General features: G+C 52.2%; 1 protein-coding gene across 2 annotated transcripts in view; it reads left to right on the top strand.

The window, feature by feature from the left end:
• Nucleotides 1–27801, top strand: part of IGSF21 (immunoglobin superfamily member 21) — a 205513-nt gene that overhangs the window by 144608 nt on the left and 33104 nt on the right. For both annotated transcript variants that reach the window (XM_059716216.1, XM_014601646.3), the window contains exons 4-5: nucleotides 2373–2491; nucleotides 27576–27691. In XM_059716216.1, coding sequence (XP_059572199.1) covers nucleotides 2373–2491; nucleotides 27576–27691 — 235 coding nt within the window. The remainder of the gene's footprint in view (nucleotides 1–2372; nucleotides 2492–27575; nucleotides 27692–27801) is intronic.

Genomic DNA, 27801 nt, shown 5'->3' on the forward strand with positions numbered 1-27801 from the left:
AAGAGCTAGAGTAACTAGAGTTCACTCCCCACCATTTGGTTTGAATCTCTGCAGCAGGCTGGGCAGATCCGAACTCAGACCCACGTGCACACGCTCTCTGCGGCAGTGACACCGATTGACGTCCCGCACGCCTGTCTCTGGGGTGTTGCTGCAGGGCCGGGCGGATGCGTGGCGCTCCGAGTGAGAGCTCGCCGCGGAGCATTTAACCTCGCCAGGAGCGGTGTTTGCTCTCATCGCTGCTCTGACAGTGCCCTTGCCTTTCGTGTACTTTTCTTTTCAATAACACAATTACTTACCCTTCTGAGGAGCTGTCAGTGTTGGTAAACTCCAGCTGCTAAACTGCATTACACAGATCTCTTCTTAAACCTTTGCAGTTATTAATAGTTTATTGATCCCGGTCCCATTGCTGGTGAAAAGAATCTCCATCCTAGGCCACTGTTATCTGAATACTGACTGCTAACCAGCTGGCCGATCGATGCCACTCAATTCCCTGGGAAAATGCTCTCCTGCCTGCTTAATCCACTTTAGGAGGAAGGCAGCTCTGAAGGGAGTTTAGATTAGGTGGCAAAAATAGTCCAAATGAAGCCAATGAGAGTCGTGTCCTGGGTTCAACAAAGAAAGTGCCGATAGGAAGACACCGACTCTGATGCTCTGAAGCAGGGCTTTGCTGCCTGCCCTGCTTTGATACCCACATCCCAGGAGCAATAAAAGCCCACGGTGATCTGGTTGATGCTTGTTTTCTGCCCGTGCCTCAGTTTCCCCACTTGCCCAGGAGATCATTGCGAGGGTAGAAGCAGCCTCGGTGAATGTAGGAAATAACCGTGACTGTGAAACCCCCCGGATCTAGAGAGCAGGTGTCTCTGCTGCCTGAGCAAAGGGCACGGGGCAGTTAGTTAAGGCAATGACAGAGTCCCAAACCTCCTTCCATGATTTGTCCACTAGCAAGTGACAGCGAGTTGCAATGTGTTAGTGGGGACTAAGCAGGGTTATTATGAACTCTGCCCCGTGCACCCTAAGCGCCCACTGCCAACGAAGGTGTACCTTGGTGCTGATCTGATCCAGGAGCAGGAGCCCAAGGGGAAGTGCTTAGAGGCGGTCAGGGCTCTTGCAGGCTCCTTCTCTCTGTGCTCCTGAAATCTAGAGACGATGGTGCATCATTTCTTTAGCCTTCACCCCACCCTCTCCTCCCATAGCGGAGGAGGTCAGATCTATCAACTCCCTTTCCCCGGCTTTGCGCTCAGCCAAGCTCTGCTCTTGGTCTCCTTCTCTCCGAGGCATTGAGATGAGGAAGGGACGCTTGCATTTTCTTCTCCTCGGGGCTCCTGCCTGCTGGTCTCGGGCCGGAGCCGAGGCCAAGTCACTGGATCAGCTTAATCCGAGATAAGAGGACTGTCAGGATCAGGTGCGGAGGGGCCTGGGAATCAATAGCCTCCTGACCAGGATTTGCTCAGCAGTTCTGGCTTCAGTTCCCCCCGTAGTTGTACGGTGCTAGGCTGACTCCCTTGTCTGCTTCAGGACCGATGGAGCTGTCGCAGCCCTTTGCCCCTGCACGCACAGTGTATCTCTGGATGGACCCCAAATTGGCATCCTGGAAGACAGCATTTGAGCTCTTTGCATGCACTGATAGGACACTTCCCAGGCACCTTCCATGCCAGCTCTCAAAGAGGGGTTTGTGCCACAGAATATATTAGGAAATCAAGGAAGGGCATGTATAGAAAAAGATTTAAAAGCATCCCTGTAACCAGCCGGTGAAACTCCCGGCTACTGGATAGAGTTGAGACAGATTCCCCAGCAAAAGGCAGAAGAGAATGAAACACTTCCAAGACTGGCTGTGCTAATTAAGATAATGATGATAGGGGCCGTCAACCCAACTGCTTCAGGAGGCAGAACCACTCGCTGCCTTGGTCAGGGACAAACATCTGCTTCCTCGAGTTTGGTGCTGCACCGTTATGCTCATGACTTCTGGCGCTGGGTTGTTGTCTCATACCCTGCCGGAGAGCTTGTGGGGTAGAGGTCTAGGAAAGGCCAGATGCAGCCCATCGGCTTAAGGGGTCAAAACCACTGAACAAAGGTTTTCAACGCATTTTGGGGACGTTGAAATGCTTCATTTGCACATGCACAGAATATTTTGTTTCAACTTTTTAATAATATAATATAATATAGAAAAAATGCTGTTATTTTATCAAAACAAACTTCTGGGGTTTTGTCACAGCTGTTTTCAAAACGTGGAGTGGTCAATTCATGGGAAATTCCTGTGGCGGACGTGGTGGCTCACATATAGAGAGTGCACTTGGGTTGCAAAGCAGAGCAGTCCTGCAGAAGATACCAATAACATTTGCAATAACGTTTCCTCTCTCCTTGCTCCCCTCCAGGCTCCCAGAGGTTCGGATCTCAGACAATGGCCCGTACGAGTGTCACGTGGGCATTTATGACAGAGCTACCCGGGAGAAGGTGGTCCTGGCATCCGGCAACATATTCCTCAATGTGATGTGTAAGTGCACCTCCTCCTCTTGTACTGGGTGTGACAGGTGGGAGAGGGGTCATTTCTGCTCTGAAAGCCCTTGGTCGGGTCCTGGCGGAGAGCCAGCTCAGCTTTCCTATCGTGTCTGAAATGGTTTAACTACCTTGGTGCCGAGGTAGGCAGATACGTCCTGCTTCGCCGCTGTGGCTAAGAGGACAGATGCTCTGGATAGGTCTGTAAAGGGATCATGGATAAACTTCCAGGGCTGTTCCAGGGGCAGGCATGGAAAACACCGGCGGTAGCTTTATTTAGAGAGCTGCTCACCACTCAGAAATTGAGAGCTGCCAGCATGGGGACCATCAAGGGAGCTGCTGTTCTGGCTTCAGGCAGGGCTGGACTGCGCGGTCCCTGGCTCTTCCTTGAGATGGCCGTAATGTTGCTCTGAGCAGGCAGAACGCAGATCCTCACCGTCAGGGAGGTAAAAAGGACAGTGGGCAGAAAGGGAAAGTCCAAGCAGGGGGCTGTGCAAAGGGATTTCCTCCTCCCCACCCCATCAAATGGCAAGTTTCTGCAGATGTTGTCCCTTCTGCACCTGCAGCCTCTGTGCAGTTGTGAGCCTGGGAGATCTCCTGTGCCCTGGAGATGCTGCCTTGTGCATGAAGTCCTTGGGCACCTGTGAGCTGGGAAGGTCCCACCCCGGTCCATCATCTCAGTCCAGCGCCATGCTGAGCTGCTGCCCCTCTGCCCAGCTCACATGCCCTCCTGCTTCAGAGTCCATGATGTGGGTCCATAAGCTATTCAGCAGCCCCAGCCCAAATCAAGGCCTGGTCATGAAGGAAGCTACAGATACCCACCCTGGAAAGTTGGTAGCATAAATCGACAAGACTGAGAAAAGCAGGGCGAGGAAGCAGAGGGGAAGTGAGATGCCAGGAGCAAGGCAGTTTGGCAGCCCAGACTTTTCCTGTGTTAGGTGCTGGGTGGGTAACCAAGTCAGGGCCAAGAGGAGAGAAAGGTCCCTCTTCTCATTCAGCATGCATCCCAAACTGAAGTCTTGTTCTCTTTGGACTGGTTAAAGGCAAGAGAGATGCAGAAACCCCATTGCTATCAGCCTTCGGGGATGGTTCAGTTGACTTTCATCAGTGGCACAGCTTTGCCCACAACACTTGTGTTGTGTAGTTCCCTGCCTGTGTGTTTCCTGTATCTAGGCTGTAGCTGTATTGGTCTAGAGGAAAAAGAAATCAGGACTCGTGGTAGAGGTGATATCTTTTATTAGACCAACTAGATTTTTGCACAAAAAAAAATGGCTTTAATTGCAAGCTTTCTCATTGTGTCTTAAATAAGCTCTAGGGACACTGAAGCACCTACATATGTCTCTAATTAAATAATAATGACCAATAGGGAAAAGGCATTTCCTGACCATTAATGAGTGGCTAGAGGAATTTGACCAGGGATCGCTACTATATAATGAGAGAAAAAGAACAAATAATTAGCTTGTGTGTCAAGAAGTTATGAGTTCACCTGCAAGTTGCCATGGATACTGCTGGATGTTCTGCACATAGCAATGGGCTTGTCCTGCAGGTAACGACTGGTACGGGAGCAGGCACCAGAGACCAGCCCCAAATGGGTTTGGGGTGTGTGGACCGGGGGACTTTGCTTCGTCCCATTATAGAGGGATAAAGTGGCTGCAAAAATAGGTTCTAGGTGGGAACTTGCCCAAAAGTCTGGGCTGTCAGCGGTATTGAGGGCCAGGCCATTTGCAAAGCTGAGGTCCTTGCAGAGTAAGGATTTTACTGCAGAAAATGGTACGTTCAACCCATGCAGCCTGGCAAGGCACTTAGACCCACGCAGACCTTTGACCACGACAGCGAGAGCAGCCGCTTGCATAGCTGGGATTGAGATCTTGGCCTGGAGTTTCCCACAGAGGTTTGGATTCATTTATTCTGCCCAACCCTGCCTCTGGGGCTGCTGCCCCTTCAAGCTGGGGGCTGTTGTTCCAGACTCTCCAAAGCCCTGGACAGTTTGACCTTGAACCTGCAGCTTGGTGCTGCCTTCCCTTGCAAATCGTGCGGTCTCCCCATGACCATGGGTGCTGCTGAGCCAAGAGCCCACGGAGGACAAGCAGTTGTCTGCACACTTTCCGGTGGATGTAGGCCAATGCTTGCTTGACTGAGCAGGTATGTGTTCACTCTACCAAGGGTTAAGGACACAGTTAACAGGATTGCAGCAACAGAGGGGAAGATAGATTATCCTGCAGATCGACTACCACGGCCAATCCGTTGGCGGGCACCTTTTGTCCTGCATTCACAGAAGAAACTAGGGAAGTTTATATCAGAGTGAACACCCAGCTAGCAGCAGAGGCTGATTGCATGCGGCCTGACCTTCAGCCAGCCTTGCTGTTCCTGCCCTACTCTGCCTCTTCTCCCCACCTGCTCTGCCATGCCTCCCGCTGCCAGACTGGGCCCCAGTTTCTGATGGGCAGGACCAGCGGTCTCTCCAGTGCTGTGCAGTCTTCACCACCTGTTGCTTTGGACCTGGGGCACCCCCATAACATCTTCATCCCCATCTCCATCTCTTGCTGCATGCTCCATCTCCATCCCCATCTCCATCTCTTGCTGCATGCTCCATCTCCATCCCCATCTCCATCTCTTGCTGCATGCTACTCATCCAGTCTCCCAGCCCCCAATCAAGTGCCCTGTCCTAGCCCATCTTTGCAGACCTCACTGATAACCGGCAACATCCTTCTGGTCCTGTGCTCGGTCCTCCTGTCCCCTTTAGAGCAGGGGCACTACCAGCAAAAGTTTTGCCTCTGACTCCCTGCATGCCCCTAGGTCAGTCATTTAACCTCCTGGTATCCAGTGAGTTTCTGGCCTTGAAATACAACTCCTTATAGCTTAGCCAGGGCCTGTCGCAGCCTTCCAGTCCAACGGTGCACGGTGCCATCATTTCAGACAGGTTGCTCTTGGGAAGGCAGGCCTGTGGCCTCCACAAAGAGGAAGCACAATTCATACAGGATTAGCTGCAAAAAAGTGCTTCGAACGGCTTCTCCACTGTTGGCTCTCTTTGCCTTTCAAAGAGCCTAATCGCCGGCCGGTATTGACTGGCTTCCTCAGATCGAATCCTTCACGCCAGGATGCTTTGTATAGATACAGAGAGCGTTTAAACAATGAAAACTGCAGCAAAGCAGGCGAAGAGCAACAGGGTCATGCGAGGAATTCCTAGTGCTATCGGGGGTGGGAAGTCCCACCAAGCGGGCCTTCGATAGAGAGTGTCTGGCTGCAGCACCGGTCTGTCTCTGTATACAGCACTGCACTCTTAGCTGAAAAGGTTTGCTCTACCTCTGGGCATCAGATGTTGGAGACAAGACACCAACGGGACACGTGCGCATGCATGATTTTTTTATCCGCAATGGGACAAGTTGCCCCGATCAAACTAAAATACATCAGAGGTGGTCGAAGTTGCCATGCTCAAAGACATTTTTACACAAAAACAAATCATGCATGTGTACATGGTGACACCATGACATTAGACAAATGACGGTTTCTTGTCACCGTCTGTCACGTGTACATGGCCCCATCATCACGCGTGCAAGCACCCCGAGAGTCAAGGGGGCAATAGTCTGAGCCAGCTGCCCTGCGCTTATGGGCCAAATTCAGCCTTTGCAAGAGTGTGTTTCCACATCACGTAAGCAAGGCTGGACTCTGGTCCTGGCAGGCACTGTGTGAAGCCAGGACTCCTCTCTGCCAAGTCGTACCAGTTTCGGGGACCAGCTTCTTCTTGGAGAGGCCATGATTTCTCCCGACTTGTGCCCGAGGAGCAACCCCACTCCCAAGAGCAGCTGCCTTCCCTATGCAGAGCACCGGGGCAAGCAAGATTTCTATTCCCCGCACCTCCCTTCCTCCCTGCTGCACTCGACAGCAGTCAGAATACCACCCCGCACAGCCCCACCTGCCCCGGGTGCTGAATGAGCTCTCTATACCCCTGAGAAGAGGTCTACCAGAGGAAAGCTGTGGGAGAAAAGCCTGTAGGAATAGCCAAGCTGTGGGAGAAAAGCCTGGCCAGCCCTTTGTCCTGGTGCATAGATGCCCGACCTGTTCGAGCCAAGCGAGGGCTCCACTCCATCCAAATGCCCTGAGTGCTGAATAAACAGCCAGATGCAAAGTGGCTCCTGCATCCAAGTCAAAAGCTCTCCTCAAGGCCTCAAGTCCTCTCCAGCCCAGAGGAAGGTCTCCCTAGGGGTGCTGAGCACACGGACACCACAGCGCAGGGAGGCAAAGCGCCAAAAGTTTAACCCTCCACCCTAAACTCAGGAGCAGGCCAGTCGCTCAGCATAAACTATTAAAAAAAAACCTCTAGAGAAGGGAAAAGGCAGTTGCCGGCTGTATTCGGCTTCTTTTATCACCATGAAGACGGTCAGACCATCCTGTGAGACGCCATGCTCCTAGGAAACAGTTGGACTTATAAATTGGCCTTAAAAGCATCAAGGATGTGTGAGCAGGGAGCCTAAAATATAACCCCCAGAGTGAGAGGCGCATGGAGAAAGGCCCTGCCATAAAATCCGGCAGCCTGTTCCTGGCACTCATAACATTAAAGTAATCATGCCCCCAGTGCCTAATGAATCCAGCCCCCTGCCCCGCTCCAGCCGGCTGATACACCAGTCATTAGCTTTTAATCACTCTGCAATTCCCGGTGTGCCTGTGGAGATGGCAGAACACCCCGCTAACAGATCTCTCTGCTCTCCCAGGGCCCCTTCCTCCCACGGAGAAGAGAGCGCTTTACAAACATGCCAGTGAATTAAGGCTCATCACCTCCCTGAAGGAGGGTGGTCTGCATAATGATCCCCTTGTTACCAAAGAGGAAATTGAGGCACCGAAAGGGAATGCAGCTGGCTCAAGGTAATGTGAGGAGTCCCAGGGAGGACCTAAAAGTCCTGACTCTCTGACTCTCTCCCTCTTTCTGCTGCCCTTGCCAGTAAACGATCCTTTCTCATTAGGATTTAAAGTTGACGGCCACCTCCACGTTGTTTCCAATTTCATATTCTCCAGTGAGTAGGACGTTATAGTCTCCAGCATCCCAACCTAGCCAGAGTGAAGTGACATTATTATAACATCTATATCACTAGCACCAAAGACGTTAGCTGAGATCAGGAGCCCCCTTTGTGCCGGGGCCAACACATAATAAAACCCCGGAGGAGACAGTCAACCCAGAGCAGGGAAGGACTGTCATCTCCAATTTGCACATGGAGGATAACGGCACACACAAATGTAAGCGACTCGCCCAAAGTCATGCAGGAGTCTGTGGCAAAGATCCCAAGTGCCAGGCCTTGCCCCCAAGCCCAGCCTTCCTCGGGTGTTGTAGCTTCTCATGGGAGAGCATTGAGGGGGGGGGGGGGGGGGGTTTGCACCTCACCGCTCCAACTGTGTCCCCACACCCCCCATGCCCTTCTCGCTCCTTCCAGCCCTCCCGCTGCTGCCCACAGGCTCTGTGCTGCTCAGCTCTGCGTATGACAAGCCCCAGGGACCTCAGGAAATGCAGTGACTTTTGCTGCTCTGCCCTTGTCAGCATCTCCCTGGTGAAAGCTCCCTCATCTCCACAGGGCACCAAGAACAAAGGTGCTCTTGCAGTTATAATATGGTTTTTGAGGGGGGTCGTTCATGCACAGGCTACCACGCTCTCCTGCCAAGAGCTGGTGGTTGCAGCAACAGATGCAGCAGGAGACAGGATAGCAAATGAACACAAATGGAGCCAGCAGCTGGAATGAAGGTCTTCACTCCCAAATGCCATCCTAGGCAACCTGCCTTCAACTCGGGTCCCCTTGGGTGGGGAAATGCTGGTGGCAGAGAAAGGCAGGAGTGTGCATGGGGTGGGAGGAGGGGAGACAAGTGCAGATTTAGAAAAGAAGTTCAAGCGGGAGCGTTTAGTGCTTCCCTCACATGCTTCAACCCATCCATCGGCAAGTGCTTTAGAGAGCCAGGGCAGCATCCCAATTTTACTGACAGAGAAACTGAGGCACAGAGAAGTGCAGCAGTGCTCCCAAGAGGAGTCAGGGCTGGGACCAAGGGAATGCAGACATCTGCATTCTCAAACTGTATTTCCAATCTACCTTGAACCATGAAAATTTTCACAGAAGAACATTTGTCAAAGACCCCCCAACCTCTTCCCCTGAACACCCCGTGGCTTAGGGGATGGGGCACTCAGCAGAGCTCTCAGATGTCCTGCTTTAAATCTCAGCTCAAGTCAGGCTGAGTAGTGACTCAAATCTGTCGCCATAGCCTGGGTGAGTGTCTCAACTGCTAACTGCACGATACAAATCCATAAATACAGTGGTGTAAGCAGCAGCAATGCAAAATAAAACATGTCTGAGCAGCGTTAGTTTAACACACTGAAAAGACTTTGGAAGCAGCAGGAAATCCCTCTTGAGCAAACACAAATGCAGTTGCGGCAGGGTAAATGGGAAAGATCGTGGCATGTACAAAGGCCCCTAGTGGCTGCGCTGGAGCTGGGCTTGCATCTCCCAGCTCCTGCCTCCCTGGACGGCTTCCCTTGAGCCCAGCCCCCTTGCTCGCCAATGACTCTGATTGCTTTTGCCACTTGTTCAGAGGTGTCAGGTCACCAGGAGTGCAAGGATTGAAGCTGGCACTTCGGTGAGTGCGCAAGGTGCCAAACACGGGCTTTATAGACTTTGGCAGTGGCTCCAGTGTAGGTCTGTCATGTCCAGGAGGTTTAATTGAGAATTACCATGGATAATGACTCGCATCGCTTAGGAGAGTCCCTCTGAGGTTTATCAGAAGGATCATTCACCACGAGTGACAGGATACAGCTTCAGCCAGCCAAGCTGCCGGGAAGGAGAGGTGGGTGAGATGCTTCTTGTTATAACATGGCTCCTCCAGCAGCAAAGACGCCATGGTTTCCTTTGTCATGGGTGTCACGAGTGGCTGGACTCTATCTGCTACCATCTGGCCTTGGTGGGGTGAGGAGGGGAACAAGTATCCTACCAATAAAATGGAAGGAACAGCTCTGGCATTAAATGATATTCCCTGCTTGAATCTGAAGAGAGCCTGTAAATATAGCTTGGAGACCAATGAGAATTTATCTCCTTTGTTAACTCAGTGGGTGTGTTGACTCTGAAGCCTACCAGTGCTGGTTTAAAAGTCAGCATTGCTCTGTTTTGCTCCTAATCAAAGCAGGTAAGAAGTCGCGTGTCGAATGGCATTGAGCCTCAGTGTGTTGGGGGGGTAGGCCCAGGATTGTGAGAGGAACTTGATAGCATTAGCAATCCTTAGCAATCCTTTCTTTCCCAAGCTAATCCCTGTTTGTGGACATGTACAGTTTATTTCACGAGCCCACTAGGCACATCCGCACATGCACATTTACTGCGCAGTAACCAAAATAACTGCTCAGTAAGGGTGTACATCTACACATGCACGCCCTTACTGCACAGTGAATACGGTGACTTGAGTGTAACTTTGATACCTGCATCATGCAGGTATCAGATTTACGCCCAATTAGTTACTGCGCAGTAACGCACGTGTAGACACCTTACTGCGCAGTAACACTGTGCGTGTGGACTGACTTGGGACTCACTAATCCCAAGTCAGTCCACACACAGCGTTAATGTGCTTTAATGCCTGCATGTGTAGACGCCAGACTATTTCCACTTACTGCACAGTAAATTTAAGCTGGAGTAAATGCATGTGTAAATGCACCCACTATCTCACAATATATAACGCTAAGAAACCATCAGAGGTAGATCATTGCTTTAGCTCTCTTCTCTTGCATCGCATTAATTGTAACTTCCTGTTGTTCAATCCTTCCTAGAGCAATCACAGGGGTGGGGCTGCCACCCGCTACTCAGTGCATGTCACCATGACAGGAGAGGAGGCAGGAAGGGATTGACTGTGTGTCAGCTGCTTCCTGCTTTACCCCATGGCAAAGGAAGGCTGGAGAGAGGCAGTTAGCCATGTTAGTCTGAAGTCAGGCAGGAGGCAGAGTAGAGATGCACCCTATAGGCTAACTAAATCAGAGATGCATAAGCTTTCATAAGCAGCAGCTTCATCAGACGCCGTGATGGGACTGCAGGAAGCAGTGATTAGGCTGCAAAGGGTAGAGAAGGGGCAGGGGGCACTTCTGGGATAGATAATGTGGGTAGGAGAGAGAAAAATAAAGCCGTTGACCTACTAAAGGAAATGGGGGGTTATGAAAGCTTGCCCAGAGTAGCTTAGCCCTCTTTTATTGAAAGGTAAACTCCCATGGGTTACCCTGCATTTGCCACAAGGTAGGAGTGTGCATACAAGCACTTACCACAGACTGGGTGACACGTGGTAAATCCCCACCCCTTTACACCTCCGAGGAACTTGTTCTCATGCCCAGGCCCTTATAACGCCCATTCTGTGCCTGATCCATCGAGGGCGTGTGGCCGCAACACCTCCTATGCGGCTTTGTTGCCCAGATTGCTGATCATTGCACAAATGCATAGAAGTGTTTGCAGAGTCAGTCCCAAGGGGAGACCAACAGCACACTGAGAGGTAGGTCCCTGCCACTTCCCTCGCCCCAGATGGTTGTAGCTAGTCCCAACACACGCCATGTACACACCAGCCAGTTTACAACAGCCTTGTTAAGGCCTAGACCAGTTTGCTGCACCACAGCTTCTTTGGAGACACCTGTGCTGCAGCCAGGAGCTGTAAAACCACTGTATCTTTCCTGCTGTTGGTGGTAAATTAAACCTAGCTCCAGTCTGAATATCCACTTTGAAATCCTGCTTCCCACGGTGAGGAAGACCTAGCCATTGGAAGCCTTACAGCAGATTTGAAATGATGATACAAAAGGCTCGCTTGCCTCCGCGTAGAAACGCCTTGTCTTTCTCTTTCTAGCACCGTTAACCAAAAAATGGCTTTTCACTCCCAGACTCCAAGCAGTTTGGTTGCCTTTCCTTCATACACTGGAGGCAAAATAAATCAGTGACACAAAAAATGCAAGGAAATCTGCATTCAGGGAATGTGTTTCTACTAGAGGAACTGAGCGCAGGGATAGGTGATAGGGACGGTTTTCCCATCCACTTCAGCCACCTTGGTTTTGCCCTCAGTTGTTTCACCTACCATTGCTCCTCAACTTTGGTAGACTACACTTCCCTTCATTTGAGTCTCAGCTCTGCCCTGTAGAGGGACTGACACCCATCCCAAATTCTGCAGAGGTGCGGCTGAAAGCATTGCATGCCAAGCTCTCCCTGCAACACCATCCGGCTGTGGATGGTGTCCGTGATGTTCGTCTGTGAAACAACCTCCCCTGGAGCTTTCTACCTCCATGCAACCATTGAGCACCTGAGCATCCGGCCTGCCGAACTCAGCTCTGGCCACCTCCATTTCATCCTCGATAGAGCAGAAATTCAAAGATGGCTTTCACCGCACCAGGTGCCTCCAGCCCCCACCCTTACCGGCTGCTACTACTTGGAGCACACGCCGTTTCCCATTGCTATCTCCCAGGTTGCTTCAAATTAGGCTGCTTTGCTTGTACAAATTAAGGCTACACAGCCCTGATAGTTAACCTTCTCTGCAGAAATGACAAAGGGAGCTCATGCTGGAAGCATAGAGGAGATGGGCTGGGATTGTCTGCAGGGAAGCGTGTGTAGTAATTAAGCACAGCCCTGTGTCTGGCACAGCTCTTTATTAATTTCATCCGTGTGCGGAGATTCAGGGGCCGTGACTGACCTTCATGGAGAAGGGAAGCAACAGCTGAAAAAAAGAGCTCCTTAATAGGGGCGTGTGGGCAGAGGTTATGCTTATTATTGGGAATGCTATCTCCATTTGAATGAGGAGATAGCAGCAGCAGCAGCAAACAAGACCCAGGACCTATCCCCGTCTCCCCCGGGTTTCCCTTGGGAAGGATTAATTAGTCCTAATTACCCAGAGGTTGTGGGTATAGTGCACGATACTGTGATGGCACCAGCTTGGCACAGGGTTTTAGGGACCCAATGTCCTGGGACTTATCCCATGATTGCAGGGTAAGTCACGGGTCATAAAGTCCCAAGAATTAGATAGTGAACCCACATGGTCTTGGTCTGAGGTTTTCTGCACCCCCGCCCTCCAAACCCTGGGGTATATCTCCCCCTCCCTATATTTAGCATTTGATCTCCATACGTTTGGCCAACTCTTTTGGGTTGAGAGAGTTTCCATGATGCAAGTCTGGATTGAAATCAGTGTAACAGGGACTGGAAGCTGCCTGGCGCTCAGACCTAGCCCCACTGTTGGCAATGGGCAGGCTACACCTTCATGGCCAGGTCCACATGAAAGCCCCTGTCTCCGGCTCTGGCACGAGATCATTTCCAGCAATTCAAAAATGCCTGGCTGGAGGGAGAGTCGGGAAGGCGATCGGTCATCGCAGGGCACTGCAGCCACTCCTATCAAACCAAGCGGTAAAGATTTCCAAGCCATCGTCCCTGGGGCACCTGAAATTCCCGTTAAGGTAGATGGAGCCATAATAAATGCAGAGCAGGGAAAGTTCATCCATATCCCAGAGCACTTCAATTAATAATAAAGTTATATAAAGGAGGAGGGAACAACCGGACAGACAGCGCCATCGGCTCCAGCTGCCTCACACCTTTTTGCTTGCAGAGAAGGCGACAGGAGGCATGTGAGCTATGACCCTTTTACCCGGCAGCTCCCCATCAGCATGGCCACCCCTGCCAGTCTGTCTGCTGAAGACTACAGCTGTGCTAGCCAGTGCCTGTCACTTTGCATTGCCCCCCTCCATCCTCTTGTAAAGTAAGGTCATGGCCTTGTGCGTGTGAGCAAATGATGGTGCATGCTAGTGGCGGGCTCCACAGGGATGCTGAGAGACCTGCTAGACTGGGCTCGTCAGCTGGCGCTGGGGTTGTCTGGAGCTGAAGGATTTGGGGTTGAATCCTAGTTCCCCATGAGATACCCTGTGTGTTGCCCACGGTTGTGGTTTCATTGCCACCTGCGCTGCCAGGATGCAGAGGGCACCTGCCACCGAAGTCTCACAGGTCAACAGAGGGATCTTGCAACCACATGCAAACCAGATCCCAGCTCGGCTATGAGCTCCACTGCCCACCTGTCCAGGGGCATACGAAGCCTTCTGTCCAAGCCCCTTCCCGCGGTGCCATCTCTGCAGAGGGGGCACAGCTACTGACCAGCTGCTACTCCCCTTCCCCTCCCCTCCCTTGGATCGATGTCCCGAGCACCACATTGGTATAAGATCTGTGACCCACGGGGCTGTTATTAGGTATGCCCGACACTACCCATTGCAAGGACCCTTTTCAGTTGCTTATAATTTTGCTAAGCTTTAATCAGCCGCGTTGAAATGTTGCACGTCAGGAATCTGCCTCGGGCCGGTGATTTTTTTATTTTTTTTTAAATTAGCTCCACAACAGTTCTTTCGTTTCCCAAGCTGAAGCAAGGGAACTAGCTGCTGTTTTGCCTATGGTAAATCATCTCTTGACCTGGAGAAAAGCTAGGACCATCGGTCAGAGGAGGAACTTGGAATTGGCTGGGGGGCAGCTCTCTGGTCATGAATGTTTGGTTTTTCCCATGACAATCTGCCTGAATGTGACTGTTTTGCCTTTAAATGCCTTTAAATATTGCATTTTAAATATTGCATACACATATAAAATGCCTTTAAATATTGCATTTTAAATATTGCATATAAATGCCTTTAAATATTGCATTTTGCACATGCTTGGTAAGAAGCCTCAGTTCCCCAAAGAGTTTTCTTTCCCTGCTTTGACCGCTCCTGGCTGCTACAAGTCAAATGAAGGTGAGAGGGGCAGAGGAGCTGGGAGTTGGAGCGAAGAGGGGCCTGGGACCGGTTGGGCCAGGAGACTGGGCTCGAGAAGGACGGAGTCCAGGACGGGCTGTTTATCAAACATTCAGCCTCGACAGTGATGAGGCTCGCTGAAAAGCCCAAAAACATTCATCAGCCTGCTTTCAGAGCGCAGTTCTGTGTAGCACGCAGGATGTAAAGCCTGGGGCCACACGCTGAACAGCGACAAGAAAACAGAACGGCTGAAGAGCTGCTCATTAAGCAAGCGCCATTCAGTCTGTGCACCGAATGAGGCAGGGGTCCCGCGGAAAAAATACCCTGTGATTGTGTAATTAAAGCCCGCCACTGAATGCCTGAGCGCAAGGGGGCGAATGAACTGCGGCCTTAATTGCGGTACTTCCTAACTTTGCAACCTCAGGAGCGTCCTCTCAACCCGGCGTTGCGTGTGTGCGATGTAAAGGGTGGGATTCGGTGCGGAGGCTGGTGGCCACAAACCCGCTTGGTGCCTTTCTCCTGCTTCAGGAGGGAGGGACGTTCTGCGCTGGGTATAACGTGGCCCCGACGGTGGTCTCCGAATCGGAGATTGCAGCCCTGGAAAGGATGGTTGACCGTGGTGCTGGGGAAGCAGAGGGGTGGGATGACCCACGTTTCAGCCGTGTGCTGTTTGCAATGTGTAGTCACGGGGTAGGGGTTGTGGTTGTGCTACACAGGGATAATCAGTAATCGCGTCGCTGGCAATGATAGCGCTCAACAGGTTGCTTGTCACCGTGTTAAGCGCTTGTCCTGATGGGCTTGTGTAGCACGCGCTGTCCACACCTGAGCCTTGCAGCAGGTACGAGCCGCTGCTTGGGCCTTTGGAAGTGTCCCCGTCCTGGAAAGCATGGCCAATGAGCGTTTGTTGGAGAACGATGCTTCAAAACTTCCATCTCCTCACGTGCTCTCCAGCCTCGCCACTGGCTGGGGGCCCGCAGCACGGATCTCGCTGGCAGCTGCAGCACAATGAGGAATGATTCATTTCCTCCCAGCCTGCCAGGGCCAGACCAAAGGATGTCATTAACTGGAGGCTTTGGAGATAGGCCTTTCCATTCTGAAAAGGCCTCAGAAATCGCAGCTCTCTTTCTAAGGGGCCCGTTGCTATCTCCCAATCTAGCAGGAGCCCCCTCCTTCCACGAGGACGAGGGTAATGCCGAGGGGGTGAGGGGACGAGCGGCAGCATTATAGCGGCACGTCCAAGGGATGGCTGCAAATTAAATAAGAGGCAAGGGGATGGTCGACTAATGCTGGCAGCAGCCTGGGTACTGCAAGGTCTGGAAGCAACTCCTGGCTCTGTCACAGGTTTTCCAAGTGCTCGTGGGTAACTCAGTTATCTTCCCGCAGCTACGAGACGGCTGCCAAGGGCTGCTGGGAAGCGCTCAGATACTATCCCAATAGGGCCCTGGTGAGAGCACTGTCTTGTACAAAAGCAATGCAACAAGAGATACCCCAGCCAGCTCCGGTCCCAGCAGCAGGGTAGCGGCGTTAGCGTGGCACTCCTCCCGTGCTGAGAAGCACCGATACTGCTTCCAGTACCCAAGATAGGCTGGGTACCTTTGCAGGGCACTGTATTGTCTAACCCCGCGTGTAGCTAGGAAACAAAATCACATCCCTGCTGGAGGGCAGGGGGGCACGTGAGCCAGGTCCAGAACTGGCAACGGGTTGTGAGCAATCGGCGCTGTTTGGGCCACTCAGGACCATCTTGACTGAAAGTGTGAGCGCCGTTCCAAGAGCTGGACCCGTTCTGCACCATCTAGCAGCTAATTGCACTTAACGAGCCTTCACCGGCTCCACTGAAAGCCACCAATAAACCCCCATGGCCTTCAATGGGTCAGGGTTTCCATCTCTTGACCCTGGATGATTTCCAGATTGAATCGAATGCCCTTATGTTGCAAGGCAAGTGATTGCTTGTCCTCTAATCACTAGTGCTGCAAGCTCGTCTGGGATCGGGGAGCGAAGGCAGAGTCCTTCTACCTCTCGGGGGCACCTCTAACAGGGACCGTGCAGTCAGGGGGTGTATGGTAGGAGCCCCAAATCTTCACATCTGTGCAACGGGGGCCAGTTCTGCAGGGCCAGTGTGTAAAGGCTCAAGACATACAGGGACTCTGAGGAAAGGGCTTTTTCTGCCCATCTGTGCCATGCATCACATTGCTATGTTCCTCCGTGCTGCGGCCGGGCAAGCAATAAGCACCCAGCCTCTGACACGTCCTGGCCCTAGTCTGCCAGCTCTGCCGATGCACTTTTCATGGCAGCTGCCTGCAAAACCTGCAGCGGGGTTGACACCGGGAAGCTTTACCTGCTGCTGAGTTCAGGACAGACAGTCCCCTGGGTGGGCACAGCCTGCCTTCCTCTCAGCCCTGCCAGGGAGAAAGCCATCATGCACCCATCCAGCCCAGCCAGCTTTCCAGGGCTTTCCTAGTATTATGGAGCTGGAAGGGACCTCAGGAACTATCCCAAACCTTTCTCAAGGCCACATTGTCCCTGACTGAGGCATCCCAGATGCCTCCTCCAAGCCTCTTCCTCCCTTCCCTGCCTCCCATAAGCATTGTCTCTCCCCACCCTTTTTCCCCTTCCTTCCATCCCCTCTTTACCTCTTCCAGCTTGCAGGGGGGGCTGGCTAATCACCAGGAGAAAAGCCACTTAGCATGTAGACTAGCCCCACAGCATCTATTAAAATTAAAAAAAAAAAAAAAAAAACAGCAAAAACAACCTCCCCACTCCCCACCAAATCTCCCAGGCTCTGCTTCACATTCACTTTTTGCAGCTTTAAACATACATGCCTCTCTGGAGTGAATTAAGAGGCCCTGCTGAGAGTATAATCCTCTGCAGCGGGGAGAGAGGGGGGTCCGCAAAGCAGCTTTATTGCTGAGGCACTGGGACGGAACATATCGGGTTTTTAGCATGTGTTTAGACTTCAGCCAGCATCTTAAAAGTTGCTACCTCATGCATGTCGATAGCCCAGGCTCCACGTCCCTGCTGGAGAGGCCTGTGATGGAGAGGGGAGCCGTGAGGATAGACATTTGGAGAGACCATTTTCCAATAGCGCTGCCTCACCGGGGTTACTTGCCCTGCCGGCAAAACCCTGCAGGACTCAGAGTGCCCACGCGATGGGTCGAACACCGCGGGGCGGCGCGGCCTTGGCGTTGACAGCAATGAACCTAATCCGCTCAAGTCATCCGTGTCCTTGGGAAGCAACACTGACGTGCTGCTGGGCAAAGCCAACACCGAATGCCACCCATGCAGCAGCCACGGCCTCCCCTCCTCATAGGGGCCGTCTAAAGATAAGAGAGGACATGGGATTAAAAAGTCCTGTCCTAAAAACCTGTGGAAGGAGTTCAAATGGGGCAGGGGCATCTCTGGTACCTCTCCGTGTGCTCAAGCTCACGGTAGAAACTGAAGCAAGATGGCTTTACCCCTTGGTGAAACCAAGCTAATCCGCCACGGTTTAGCTTTCACTTACCGTGGGGTAAGAACCAGCCAACAGACAGTTACCGGCACGTCTACATATGTATTTACGCACATCTAAACTTAATGCACCTTTGCTTAAGGCGCATTAAGGTGATTTAGGCACACGTCTACACATGGATACACTAATGCGCATTATGGCGCATTAAATTTAGACGCAAATAGCTACGTTGCATTAGTGCACGTGCAGATGCACTAATGCCCATTAACTCTGTGTATCTACTGATGCACATTAGCATGTCTACACATGCACTAGTGCAACTTAGCTATTCGCACCTAAATTTGATACCTGCTTTATGCCAGCATCTTAAAAGTTGCTACCTCATGTTTTATGCAGATATCAAATTTAGGCTCACATAGCCTAAAATTGCCATTTTTAAGGTGTTTCATGCTCTTAATGCACCTTTAAAATGGTGATTTAAGGCCAAGTGCACTTAAAAGAGGCATGTGTTGATGCTCTCACCATGAAGTAGTTGAGGTCCAGTAAGCCTCTGTCCCTTTTACCTTGCTGTAATGTGCTGGTTTGCCTATGGCGATGATGACCAGATTTTTTTTTAACAGCTCTGACTCTCAAAGGCTCCTGCACCCTTGACTCTGAAGCCAGTTACACAGCCCTGGCTTTGAGGGCTCTTCACTTGAAGAAAGGGGACTAAATAGTCATTAGCAGGAGAAGAACATGAGCAAAGATCATTAAAGCAACGGAGCACATTACGAAAAATGATCTGCCCCTAACTTTCCCCTGCCCCAGAATATTAAGAGCAGACAAACCGCTGAGATGAAATTAAGGAGCAGTAAGTTCGGAACCAATAAAAGGAACTACTCCTTTAATGCTGTGTGTAGTCAACCTGTGGGATTTGCTACCATAGGTGGTCAATTCTATAGCTGGATTTAAAGAAGGCCTGAATAATTTTATGACCACTAATAACATTTGTAGCTATGCAAGCTATGCAAGCTAAGATAATAAGGGCAATCAAATCTTATGCTTCAGGGCATAAAATGATCACCCACAGGGAAGAAGGAGGAATTTTTCCTCCATGTATAATATTGCACTGTTGAGTAGGTACATTATGGTTTTCATTTTCTTTCCTTCACAGCATCAGGTGCTGGCCTTTCTTCGAAGGCTGCAATATCCGATCGCTGTCGTAGACCGTCACGCCTTTTGCACAATGCCAGGGTGATGCAGTTTGCAGGCAAGACAAGAGCAAGGCCCTAATGTCTTGACTTCTCCTCCTGTGTCTAAACCACCGTTCTTCCATAAGAGGAAAATACAAGAGGGGCATTGCAACAGATTACGGAGTTAGGAGATTGTAGCCCTTTCCTTTCCTTCCTTCCTTGTCAGGAGTGTACAGAGGGCAACATTTCTCCTTTCTAATCAGCGTTTCTTCTGCAGAGATGCAAAAAGGAAGGATTTCCCAGTAGGTGGGAATGACTTTCACTCTCCAAGTCCGTTGCGAGTAAGGCCAATAGCTGCATAATTAAAACCTGACAAGTGTTAGGTCAGCAGAGATGCTTTACGACTCCCTCCGGGCTGGTTCAAAATTCACTGCTCTCGGCATTAGGTAAAGTTTCCTTCCTCCAGACAGGACCTCTAATTGCATGTGATAAGTGACTTTGCGGTCTATGGAGCACAGGTGCACAGGGTGGGGGGATTGTAAGGGAGTGAAGCAAGAGGGGCAGGCAGCAAGAGGCCAGGCAGTCACGTGATGAAGGCTGCGCTGGAGCACTTGTCACCAGTCCCAGGTGACGGCAGCATTTCCCTGCTCCCATATGGCCAGTGCTAATTGCTGACAAGAAGCTGCGCTGCTTGGAGTCTCTTATTAGAGCCTGTCTGGGATTAGCTGGGTACAGGAGAAACGCCTGTTTTGACAACACACCGGGGACCCGATCCTCACGCTGGAATAAATGAGGGTAGCTCCTCTGATGCCAGAGATGCAATGCAGATTTATGCTGGCGGTGGATCAAGCTGAATTTCTGCGTTGGTTTCCTGGAAATCGCAGGCTGGAAAAGCTTCTTAGATCGCTCCTCCTGCTCTCTGCTGTCCCTGATCTGAGGTGAGGTAGAGCATGGGCGTACGAAGGCTGCGGTGCCTTCTTGTGAACTGCCCCACATTTCAGAGCTTTGGATGGGTTCTGCCTTGATGGGTTGGATGTCCTGTCTGCAGGGATGGATGGCTGCATACAGAGCCTCGCCATCTAGACCTCTTGGCACTACTGTAATATAAGCAGTCATTCCTAGTGCTCCTTGGAGGAATCACGTGGTGCTTCTATTTTTTTCTTGCTGAAATGGAAACAAAGGGAATCAAACTAGGTTTGGCTGCAACGTTAAATTGGCGCAGATCGTCCACAGGGCAGCTCCTCCACAGCCAGGGCAGGCGAGAGGCTAGCAAAGTCAGGCTACTGGAAACTCTCATGCCTCCTCTCCGCACTGGTATCTGTATGTCCCGTGTGTTGCCACCACCCATCCATCTCCCACCTCATCTTCGGGAGAGATTGCAGTCCTGTCCATGTTCCTCAGATCTGCGGGCTCGTTCAGGAGCCCCTGCCACACTGGGTTTGGTGGGGGTAGATGGTCCCAAAGGAGGCAGCTTTGAACATCTCCTCTTGGGCGGTGAGCTCCTGTTGTCCATCAGAAGGGAGAAGAGTGGCTTTTATTCCAAAGTGCAGCACCGTTGTTCCTGGAGATGAACACAGTTCTCCTCTTGGAGACCCTCCTTCCCACCGGCTGTCACATGGCAGGAGCTCTCTGTTTCCCCAAATGCAGAGGCTTTGCCTGGCTGGGGGCAGGTGCGGTAGCTCCGGCCACTAGGAAATGCCTGGAGGAAGGCATGTAAGTTGGTCCGGCAGAATCAGTAGCCTCATTGATCGTGCATCCTCAACATCCCGCAATGGGCTCTGCCGTGGGGATGCCAAAATCCCGCTTAGAAAGATGGAGGTGGTATCACCAGTAATAAGAACCGCTGTTGTGAATCAGACCCCGCCTCGCCACCCTGCCGCAAGTGGCACGTCTCCCTCGCAGTAAGGACCTGCACCCCCTGCTTCAGAAGCCGCACAGGAGACAGCATCATAGTCCTATGAACAGGTTGTGCTTTATGGTGCTCCCAGGCTGCCATGGATGTCCCTATTGCCTGAGTCACTAAATAAGATGCAAGAGCAGACCTATCTCTTTACCTGGCTTCCAGTCCCAGGCAGGAAAAGGAAGCTTTTTTGCTCTGGAACATGGGAGCCCTGCGGTCACTCGTAGCCAGGATATCATCTCAGCACCCACTTCCCAGTCCTCTTGGAGAGAGGCCAGGCCTCGGATGCCACCAGCTGCACCTGCAACCTCAGCAAAGTCTTTGTGGCAAGCAGACTTTGTGGAGATCCCCGCGGTATTCTTTCTTGCTGATGTTATAACCCTTATAATCCCACAAGCTTTTTGTTGGGAAGACGATTTCCCTTAGGATTAATGCAGTGACAGACTCGCCGCTCTCCGGCAGTTGGGAACGTGGGTGGATTCTGCATTTCCACCCCCAGCCTCCCCCAAGGGAGCTCACGAGCTGGCAGAGAAGAGAGGAAATGGTAAATCATGTCTCCTGTGATCTCCACCGCCGTGCCGTTTGCAAAACCGGTGTGTGCGGGCTCCCAGTGGAGGGGCGCAGGGGTCCTTCTCCCCACTTCCAGGTCTCACTGACTGGGCAAGTCTCTCTGGAAAAGTCAAGTGCCACTTGATCGTGGTCACTCCGGTCCATCCTCTGAACCCACAGAGTCTGGGGCATCTCCACTGGCTTCTTTGGCTCTGGGATCGGGAGCCTGCACCCCGTGGCTCCGGGTCTGAGTCTCTGCCACCGGTGCCATGCCAGCCACCCTGCCAAATCACCCTGAGCTTGCTACATCTCACCAGGCCAAGCCCGTCCCAAGGGAGATATTTGGAGTGGAATGAAACTGCCGACATTAGTGGAAGGGAAAACCCTTCGCAAAGTTTTTCTCTGCTCCTTCATCCTTCATTTGAAACCGCCGCCTCCTCCGTTCCTGCTGCGACAGAATCACCTAGTTTTTTGGGGGCTGAGTTAGGCACTTAAATGTAGGCATGGCATCGGAGAGGGGGTGCTACCTTTGCAGCACTCACACCCGCGGAGGGAAATGCTAGAAGAGGAGCGTTGTCAGGAGAGGCGAGGGAACATGCTTAGCTCTGTTTTGGGGGAGATGAGGCCACGCCGGTGGAGGGAGAGGGAGAGCCACGACACGAATGCAAGGCATCACAGGAGGCTCATTGGCGTGGGAGATAATGCACCTCCCTGGGTGCGATGACAGCAGGGGGCAAAACTCTTCCCCAGGCACACGTGTTATCTCCCAGGAGCACACGCACACCTTGGCGTGTCATTTAATTAGCGCGGTGCTGCGACACAGTTGCCAGGATGAGTTCTCGCCTGTTCAGGTCTTCCCGTGCCCGTCGCTGCAGTTTCCGAGTGGTTCCATGAGCACGTCAAGCATCGTTATGAGCACATCGTTACCCCTATCTTAGGGTAATAGGAAAGGAGTAAGGGCTTGAAGCAGTGATTTGGGGGCTTCTTCAGGTTTACGGTTGCCTGTGAATGCACGAGACTGAACTCGATGACTGAGGAGCCCCCTTCCAGTCCCTTGCTGGTGTATCTGCCCTCCGGCTGCAGGCCGAGTTACGATGACTTGAGTCTTTGGAGGGTCAGGGGAAAATATAAGGGAAAGCAAATGGGGCAGTCCAAACTGTGGGGCTATGGGGATATGGGAAGAATCACGCTGGCACCCACCAGTCCAGACTTGAGGCCCTGAATTCAAGGGATGTCCTCCAGCCCTGGCGTGGACTGCTTTGACATGGACACTTGCTCCCAGAGCATCCCTGTGTCCCGGCAAGATGCCAATCTCCATCTGACTGAAGAGGGACCTTCTGGGTTTGCCCTTCTGGATTGCCCATTACTTCCATGGATGCTCCACCAGTGAGCTATGCTGATCAAGCCCCTTCCTGCCTGTCGGGCACCTGGGAAATGACTGCGCATCTCCTCACATGGGCTCCAACCCACAGCACCAAGGAAACAAGGTGATTTTTGTTCCATTGGAGACATCCGGCTAATTGCAAGACGCTTCCTTCCTTGGCTTCCCCATCTGCTGCCTGGAGCCTCCTCAACTCATCCCTGCCAACCAAGCCCTGTTGCTGCTTCTCTGCTCCCCTATGTCTCATGCTTTCTCCCTCTGTTCAGAGGTGCCGGCACCTTCTCCACCAGTTGCATCCCCTCCGCTCTGCTGGGTATTTGCATGTTCTGCGATTTGCATACGTTCTTAACGAGCTTGCGTTTGCCGCTGCGCCTCCTCGGAGAGCAATTTGTTGGAAACCTCAAAGCCCCAATCTCATCAAGGCTGATAACGACCTACAAGGGAAGGGGAGTTTCCACCTGCTGCTGCTCCCAGCCAACGAGCCCCCTCCTGGTTCCCATCCATTTGCTTTTGGCAGCTGATGCACTTTGCTCACCAAGGCGGCTTGGAGAGACAGACAGGAGAGGAGCTCGTGGGACAGGTGGACAGAGGGTGCTTCGAGCCACACGTGATGCTGCGGAAATGATACCAGGATGGAAAGCAGGTGTTGTTTCATTTGGTCCAAAGCTCGAGGCAAGGGGGAGATAACAGCCCACAGTAAGTAAGACACACACCTGAGGCTGGAGGATACCAGCTCACACGCACTGGAGATCAGTGGATTCATGCATCTTCTGTTGACTTTAAACGAAGCCAAGTGCGGTGTTTGCAGCTACACAGACACAAGACAGTGGTGAAGGAGCTTGCAGAAAGCTGCCGATGCGGAAACCAGCTGTCCTGACTCGGACAGCTCTCCATTATGTGAGAGTGACTGCATCAGGGATGTTCACGGGGTCAATTTGGCAACCCGGAGACTGAGATATGGTTTGAATTCTTCCCACATATGCAAGAAATTTGATTCATCACAGCCTTGCTCCAAATGTCCTATCATGTATTATTACTGTTGTGGCCCCATCTGGGATTAGAGGCCTATTATGCAAGGGGCTGTGTTTAATCAGCCTGGGACAATGCCAATCCAAAGAGATACACTGGAATATAAATAATAACCAGACCTCTTGTTTGTCTAGGGCAATCAAAACACATTCACATCTGCAATGAACCCAGCTAAACACTCAAGGGGGAGGCCCTACTCTGGGAAATCACACATTTTTCAGGAGACAAGCGGAGCAGAAAATCTTTGTCGGTAAGAACCGAGGAAGCTTCCCAAACTGCAAGCGCCTGATGTGGAACAGGAGCGCTGAATCACGGAGAAGGCAGCACGTGGCCAAGGGTGAATGGATTAGCTCTCCTTATGCTGCGAAAACAATGAGGCGTCATACTGGCGGCTCTTTAAAAACCAGAGTAAAGCACAGGAGACACTGATCAGGAGAGTGCTGCGCAGAACCATTTGTATTCCGGGTTTGTGCTTGCTAAATTATTTTATTAGGAGGGAGAGAAAACTAGAAGGCTTTGAAATCAGGTGCATCTTTGCTGGAGCGAATGGCTGCCTCTCCAGAAATCCAGCTACCGAGGCCTCTATCAGAGCAACGTATATCAGAGCCAGAGTCGCTCGATGCAAACTCACACGACTACTTTCACATCAGTGGAGCCCTGCTGCTTTCCATCAGGTGAGGCGCAGGGTGGCTGCAGGCAGTGTTTTGCTCAAGGTGGAGATTGTCCCATTGACAATGGTGGAGTTGCTCTGGTTGGCGCCAGCTGAGGATGAGCCCGGTGCCAGCACTACCAGCTTGCAGGCCCATGACGTATTCTGCAACGGGGCAGGATTATTAACAGCTTTTGGCCTTCAGGGCCTGGTAGAGCGCATGGCAAGCTGAGCACCAGCTCTTCGTTTTCATTCAGGCCGACCTCGCAACCAAGCAAGGCTGAGCCAAGGACCCAAGGACTGCGCCCTGCATGAAAAAGCACGATGCTGTGGCACCTGCAATCTTGATACCACCAACCAGAGACCACTGGTCATCTTGCAGCACCGATTAGGGAGCACTGGCGGTCCCGCACCACTAATCAGAGGGCTCTGGTGGTCTCGTGCCACCAATCAGAAATCACTATTAGCCCACTTTCAGGGCACGAGTGAGCCTTGCCTACCAGTCGGGGATTGCCACCCCATCAAGCGCGCGCTAGCGGTCCGCTGTTTCCAATCAATGCTGCCTGTATTGTGTCTTCGGTAATACCTCCCTCCTGCTGCTTGATGAAGCCAGTGTCCTAATCCCTGCTTTTCACACCATGAGCCAAGCCTGTATTAAATCGAGGTCATTGAGGTGGGTGTTTTTGCAGCCGTTTTAACTTAAGATATCATCAAGCTTTGGTGCACCCTGCCCGCAGCGGGCATCGTAGCCAGGTTCATGCAGGCTATGTGTTGACTCATGATACGTGGCTGTTGTCTTCACGTCCTGGCACAGAAGCGGCACATGCCACCAGGGGACACCTGGATGAAGGAGCAACAAGGCCATCACCTCCTCCAGGCTGGACAATGCCTTTGGAGACCTCTGTCCCTGCCCAGGCTAACAACGTGGACTGCGGCTGCCCGCAGGTCGGGTTGGGAGGCCCGAGCAGCTCACGTGCCCTTGCACAAAGCTTTCTCCCCACGGATCCTGCTGCTGTGATTAACAGGCTGGAGGAGACACCTGCACGGGGAATTAGGACCCTGCGGCACAGGGGCTGAGCTCCCCGCTGAGCAGCTGAAACATAAAAGGAGGCATCGCTGCCGAGCAGAGACGGCAGTTTGTGTTTATCTCTCCTGTCATTTACGGGCCCAGGCTCGGCTGCTGTTACTGCTCAGTTCAATATTTAATTTTCACATAAACCAGAGGCTTGTTGCTTTTTTTTCCCCCCCACCTTGTTTTCTTTAATTCCCTCTGGCTGCGGCCGCCGATCTGCTGGGCTTTTATTGTGCTCCCTTTCATGGGATTTTTTTCGGGGAGACGGGAGGGCCCTTCTTCTGCAGACTGATATCAGAGTCCGGCTCAGCTTCCCATCACAGGGTCACTCCAGTCCCCCTGCTCCTCTTCTGCTTTGGTGCCTGGCATTTTACCCTGTCGCCTGGAGGATGCTGAAATGGGAGGACGAGGGCATCGTGCAGTATTGCCCACATGTAATGAGATGAACTGGATTGCATGAGCGTATCAGGGAGACCCAGGGAACGTATGTCTAGGTGCCGGGCAGCGATGGGCGGTGACTTTAATGGTGCAATCTCTAGGTGTCAGGTAGCCACAGGAAGCACATTGGGGCTACAGCACTATTGCTGTCAGACCCTTGCTCAAGTCATCCTGGTTGAAGCTGGAAGAGGACCCATGTCCAAAAGTTTTCCAAGTCCGACAGCTTTCCAAGTCTGTTGTAGAGGTAGCACCATGCTGCAAAGCTCACAGCCCCACCTTGATCCAGCTGCGAAGTCTGGGGGAGTTTGCAAACTTTGTCCTCGGTTGGGTTGTAAGCCTTACATATCTGTAACTCCATCAGCTTCAACGGGGCAACTGATTATGCACATTAGTGTCACATCTGCTGGGTTCTAGATCTAGCCCATATACAGAAGAAGACACAGCTCCGTAGCAGATGCAAATTGATGCCTTTCCATTGATACCAGTTTACATCAGCTGAGAAGAGAGACCATTGCCTGTGGCCAGGCAGCTCACAGTCCCAAGAGAGAAAGCTACATTGGGGTGTAGGCAAGGTAGGAGACAAGAACAGCAAGAGAGGAGAATGAGGCACTGCTCATTAACCCTCCTCTGGGCCACCACATCCCCAGCTGTAAATGGGCATTAACAGCACCCCCAACCTCACTGGGACAATTTCATTGTTAGCATCTGTGAGATCCTTGGTCAGAAGAGGCTGCTGCGCGTTGCCGCTTAACCCGAAGCGTCCAAAATGCAAGAGCCACGTTGCCAAAACTCCCGAGAGAGGCTTTAAAAATAACTTTAAAAAAAATTACCCCTAAGTGCATGGTGCTTTTTGTTTGTACGCTGGTTTGTGACATTTGAGGCAGAGGAGGTGCTCTGGGACAAGCACTTGGAAGATGGCCCCAAGGGCAGGGGTTCATGTCTATCCTCCACCTCCTGGGTGGATGAATAGCCACGTTAGCCGAAGCACGTTGAAGCCCGCGTCTGAGGGTCCTCGGACCCCATAGGGCTGAGCCACGGAGGCTGTTTGGAGCTGTCTGTCAAGGAGCTGTGGGGAAGGGGGGAGAGCTCAGAGGAGACATTTGCCGTGATGCAGTGACTCACACGTTTGAGTAATACGGTACCAGTGGGGGAAGCAGTCGCATCCCTCTCGGAGCAGGCTGGGATGTGTCACCGGCTGTACGACTGCAAACTGCTATTCGCCCATGAACTTGACTAATTGCACGAGCTGCAAACACCTGCTCAGCAACAGGACTGGGGGCGGGTGTGCGGAACAGGCGTGGGGGGTGAGGACGGTGCGAGAGGGCCTGGGGGGTGTGCATGAGCACAGCACGTGTGTGGACGGTGTTTGTTGTATGTGTGTCCATGGGACGCACGGGTGTGCAGGGAGGCGCTGCAGTGTGCTTTGCACAGAGGTGCGTGACGTGACGCATGTGTATGAGGGCTTGGGTGGACCAGTGCCATGGCGCAGTGGGTGCGTGTGTGGTGGGGAATATCTCAGCCCATGAGTGTGTTGCCCTGGGGCACGTATGTGGGTGTAAGTGTGATATACAGGTATACAGTGTGTCTCTTCTGCATCTTCACCATTGCAGGGCCCGGCCGCTGTCTCAGCTGGTGACGCTCTGGGGCCAGGATCTGTCTGCTGGGGCTCGGGGCACAGTACCAGGTCACTCACCCTCTCTTTCTCCCCGACAGCTCCTCCCACCTCTATCTCAGTCATCGCCGCAGACACGCCAGCCCCTTTCAGCCGCTATGAACCACAGAACTTCACCTTGGTCTGCATCGTCTCTGGGGGGAAGCCTGCCCCACTGGTGAGTGTGCACCGGGGACCCTGCGCCCACTGTTTCTTACCCAGCACAGCCAGGGATGTCTGCTTGCCCAGCCCTCCATCTCCCCAGCCCTCTGGGCTATGCCCAGGCTG

This window comes from Alligator mississippiensis, chromosome 13 (genome assembly GCF_030867095.1).
Source record: "Alligator mississippiensis isolate rAllMis1 chromosome 13, rAllMis1, whole genome shotgun sequence".
Lineage (NCBI taxonomy): Eukaryota > Metazoa > Chordata > Crocodylia > Alligatoridae > Alligator > Alligator mississippiensis.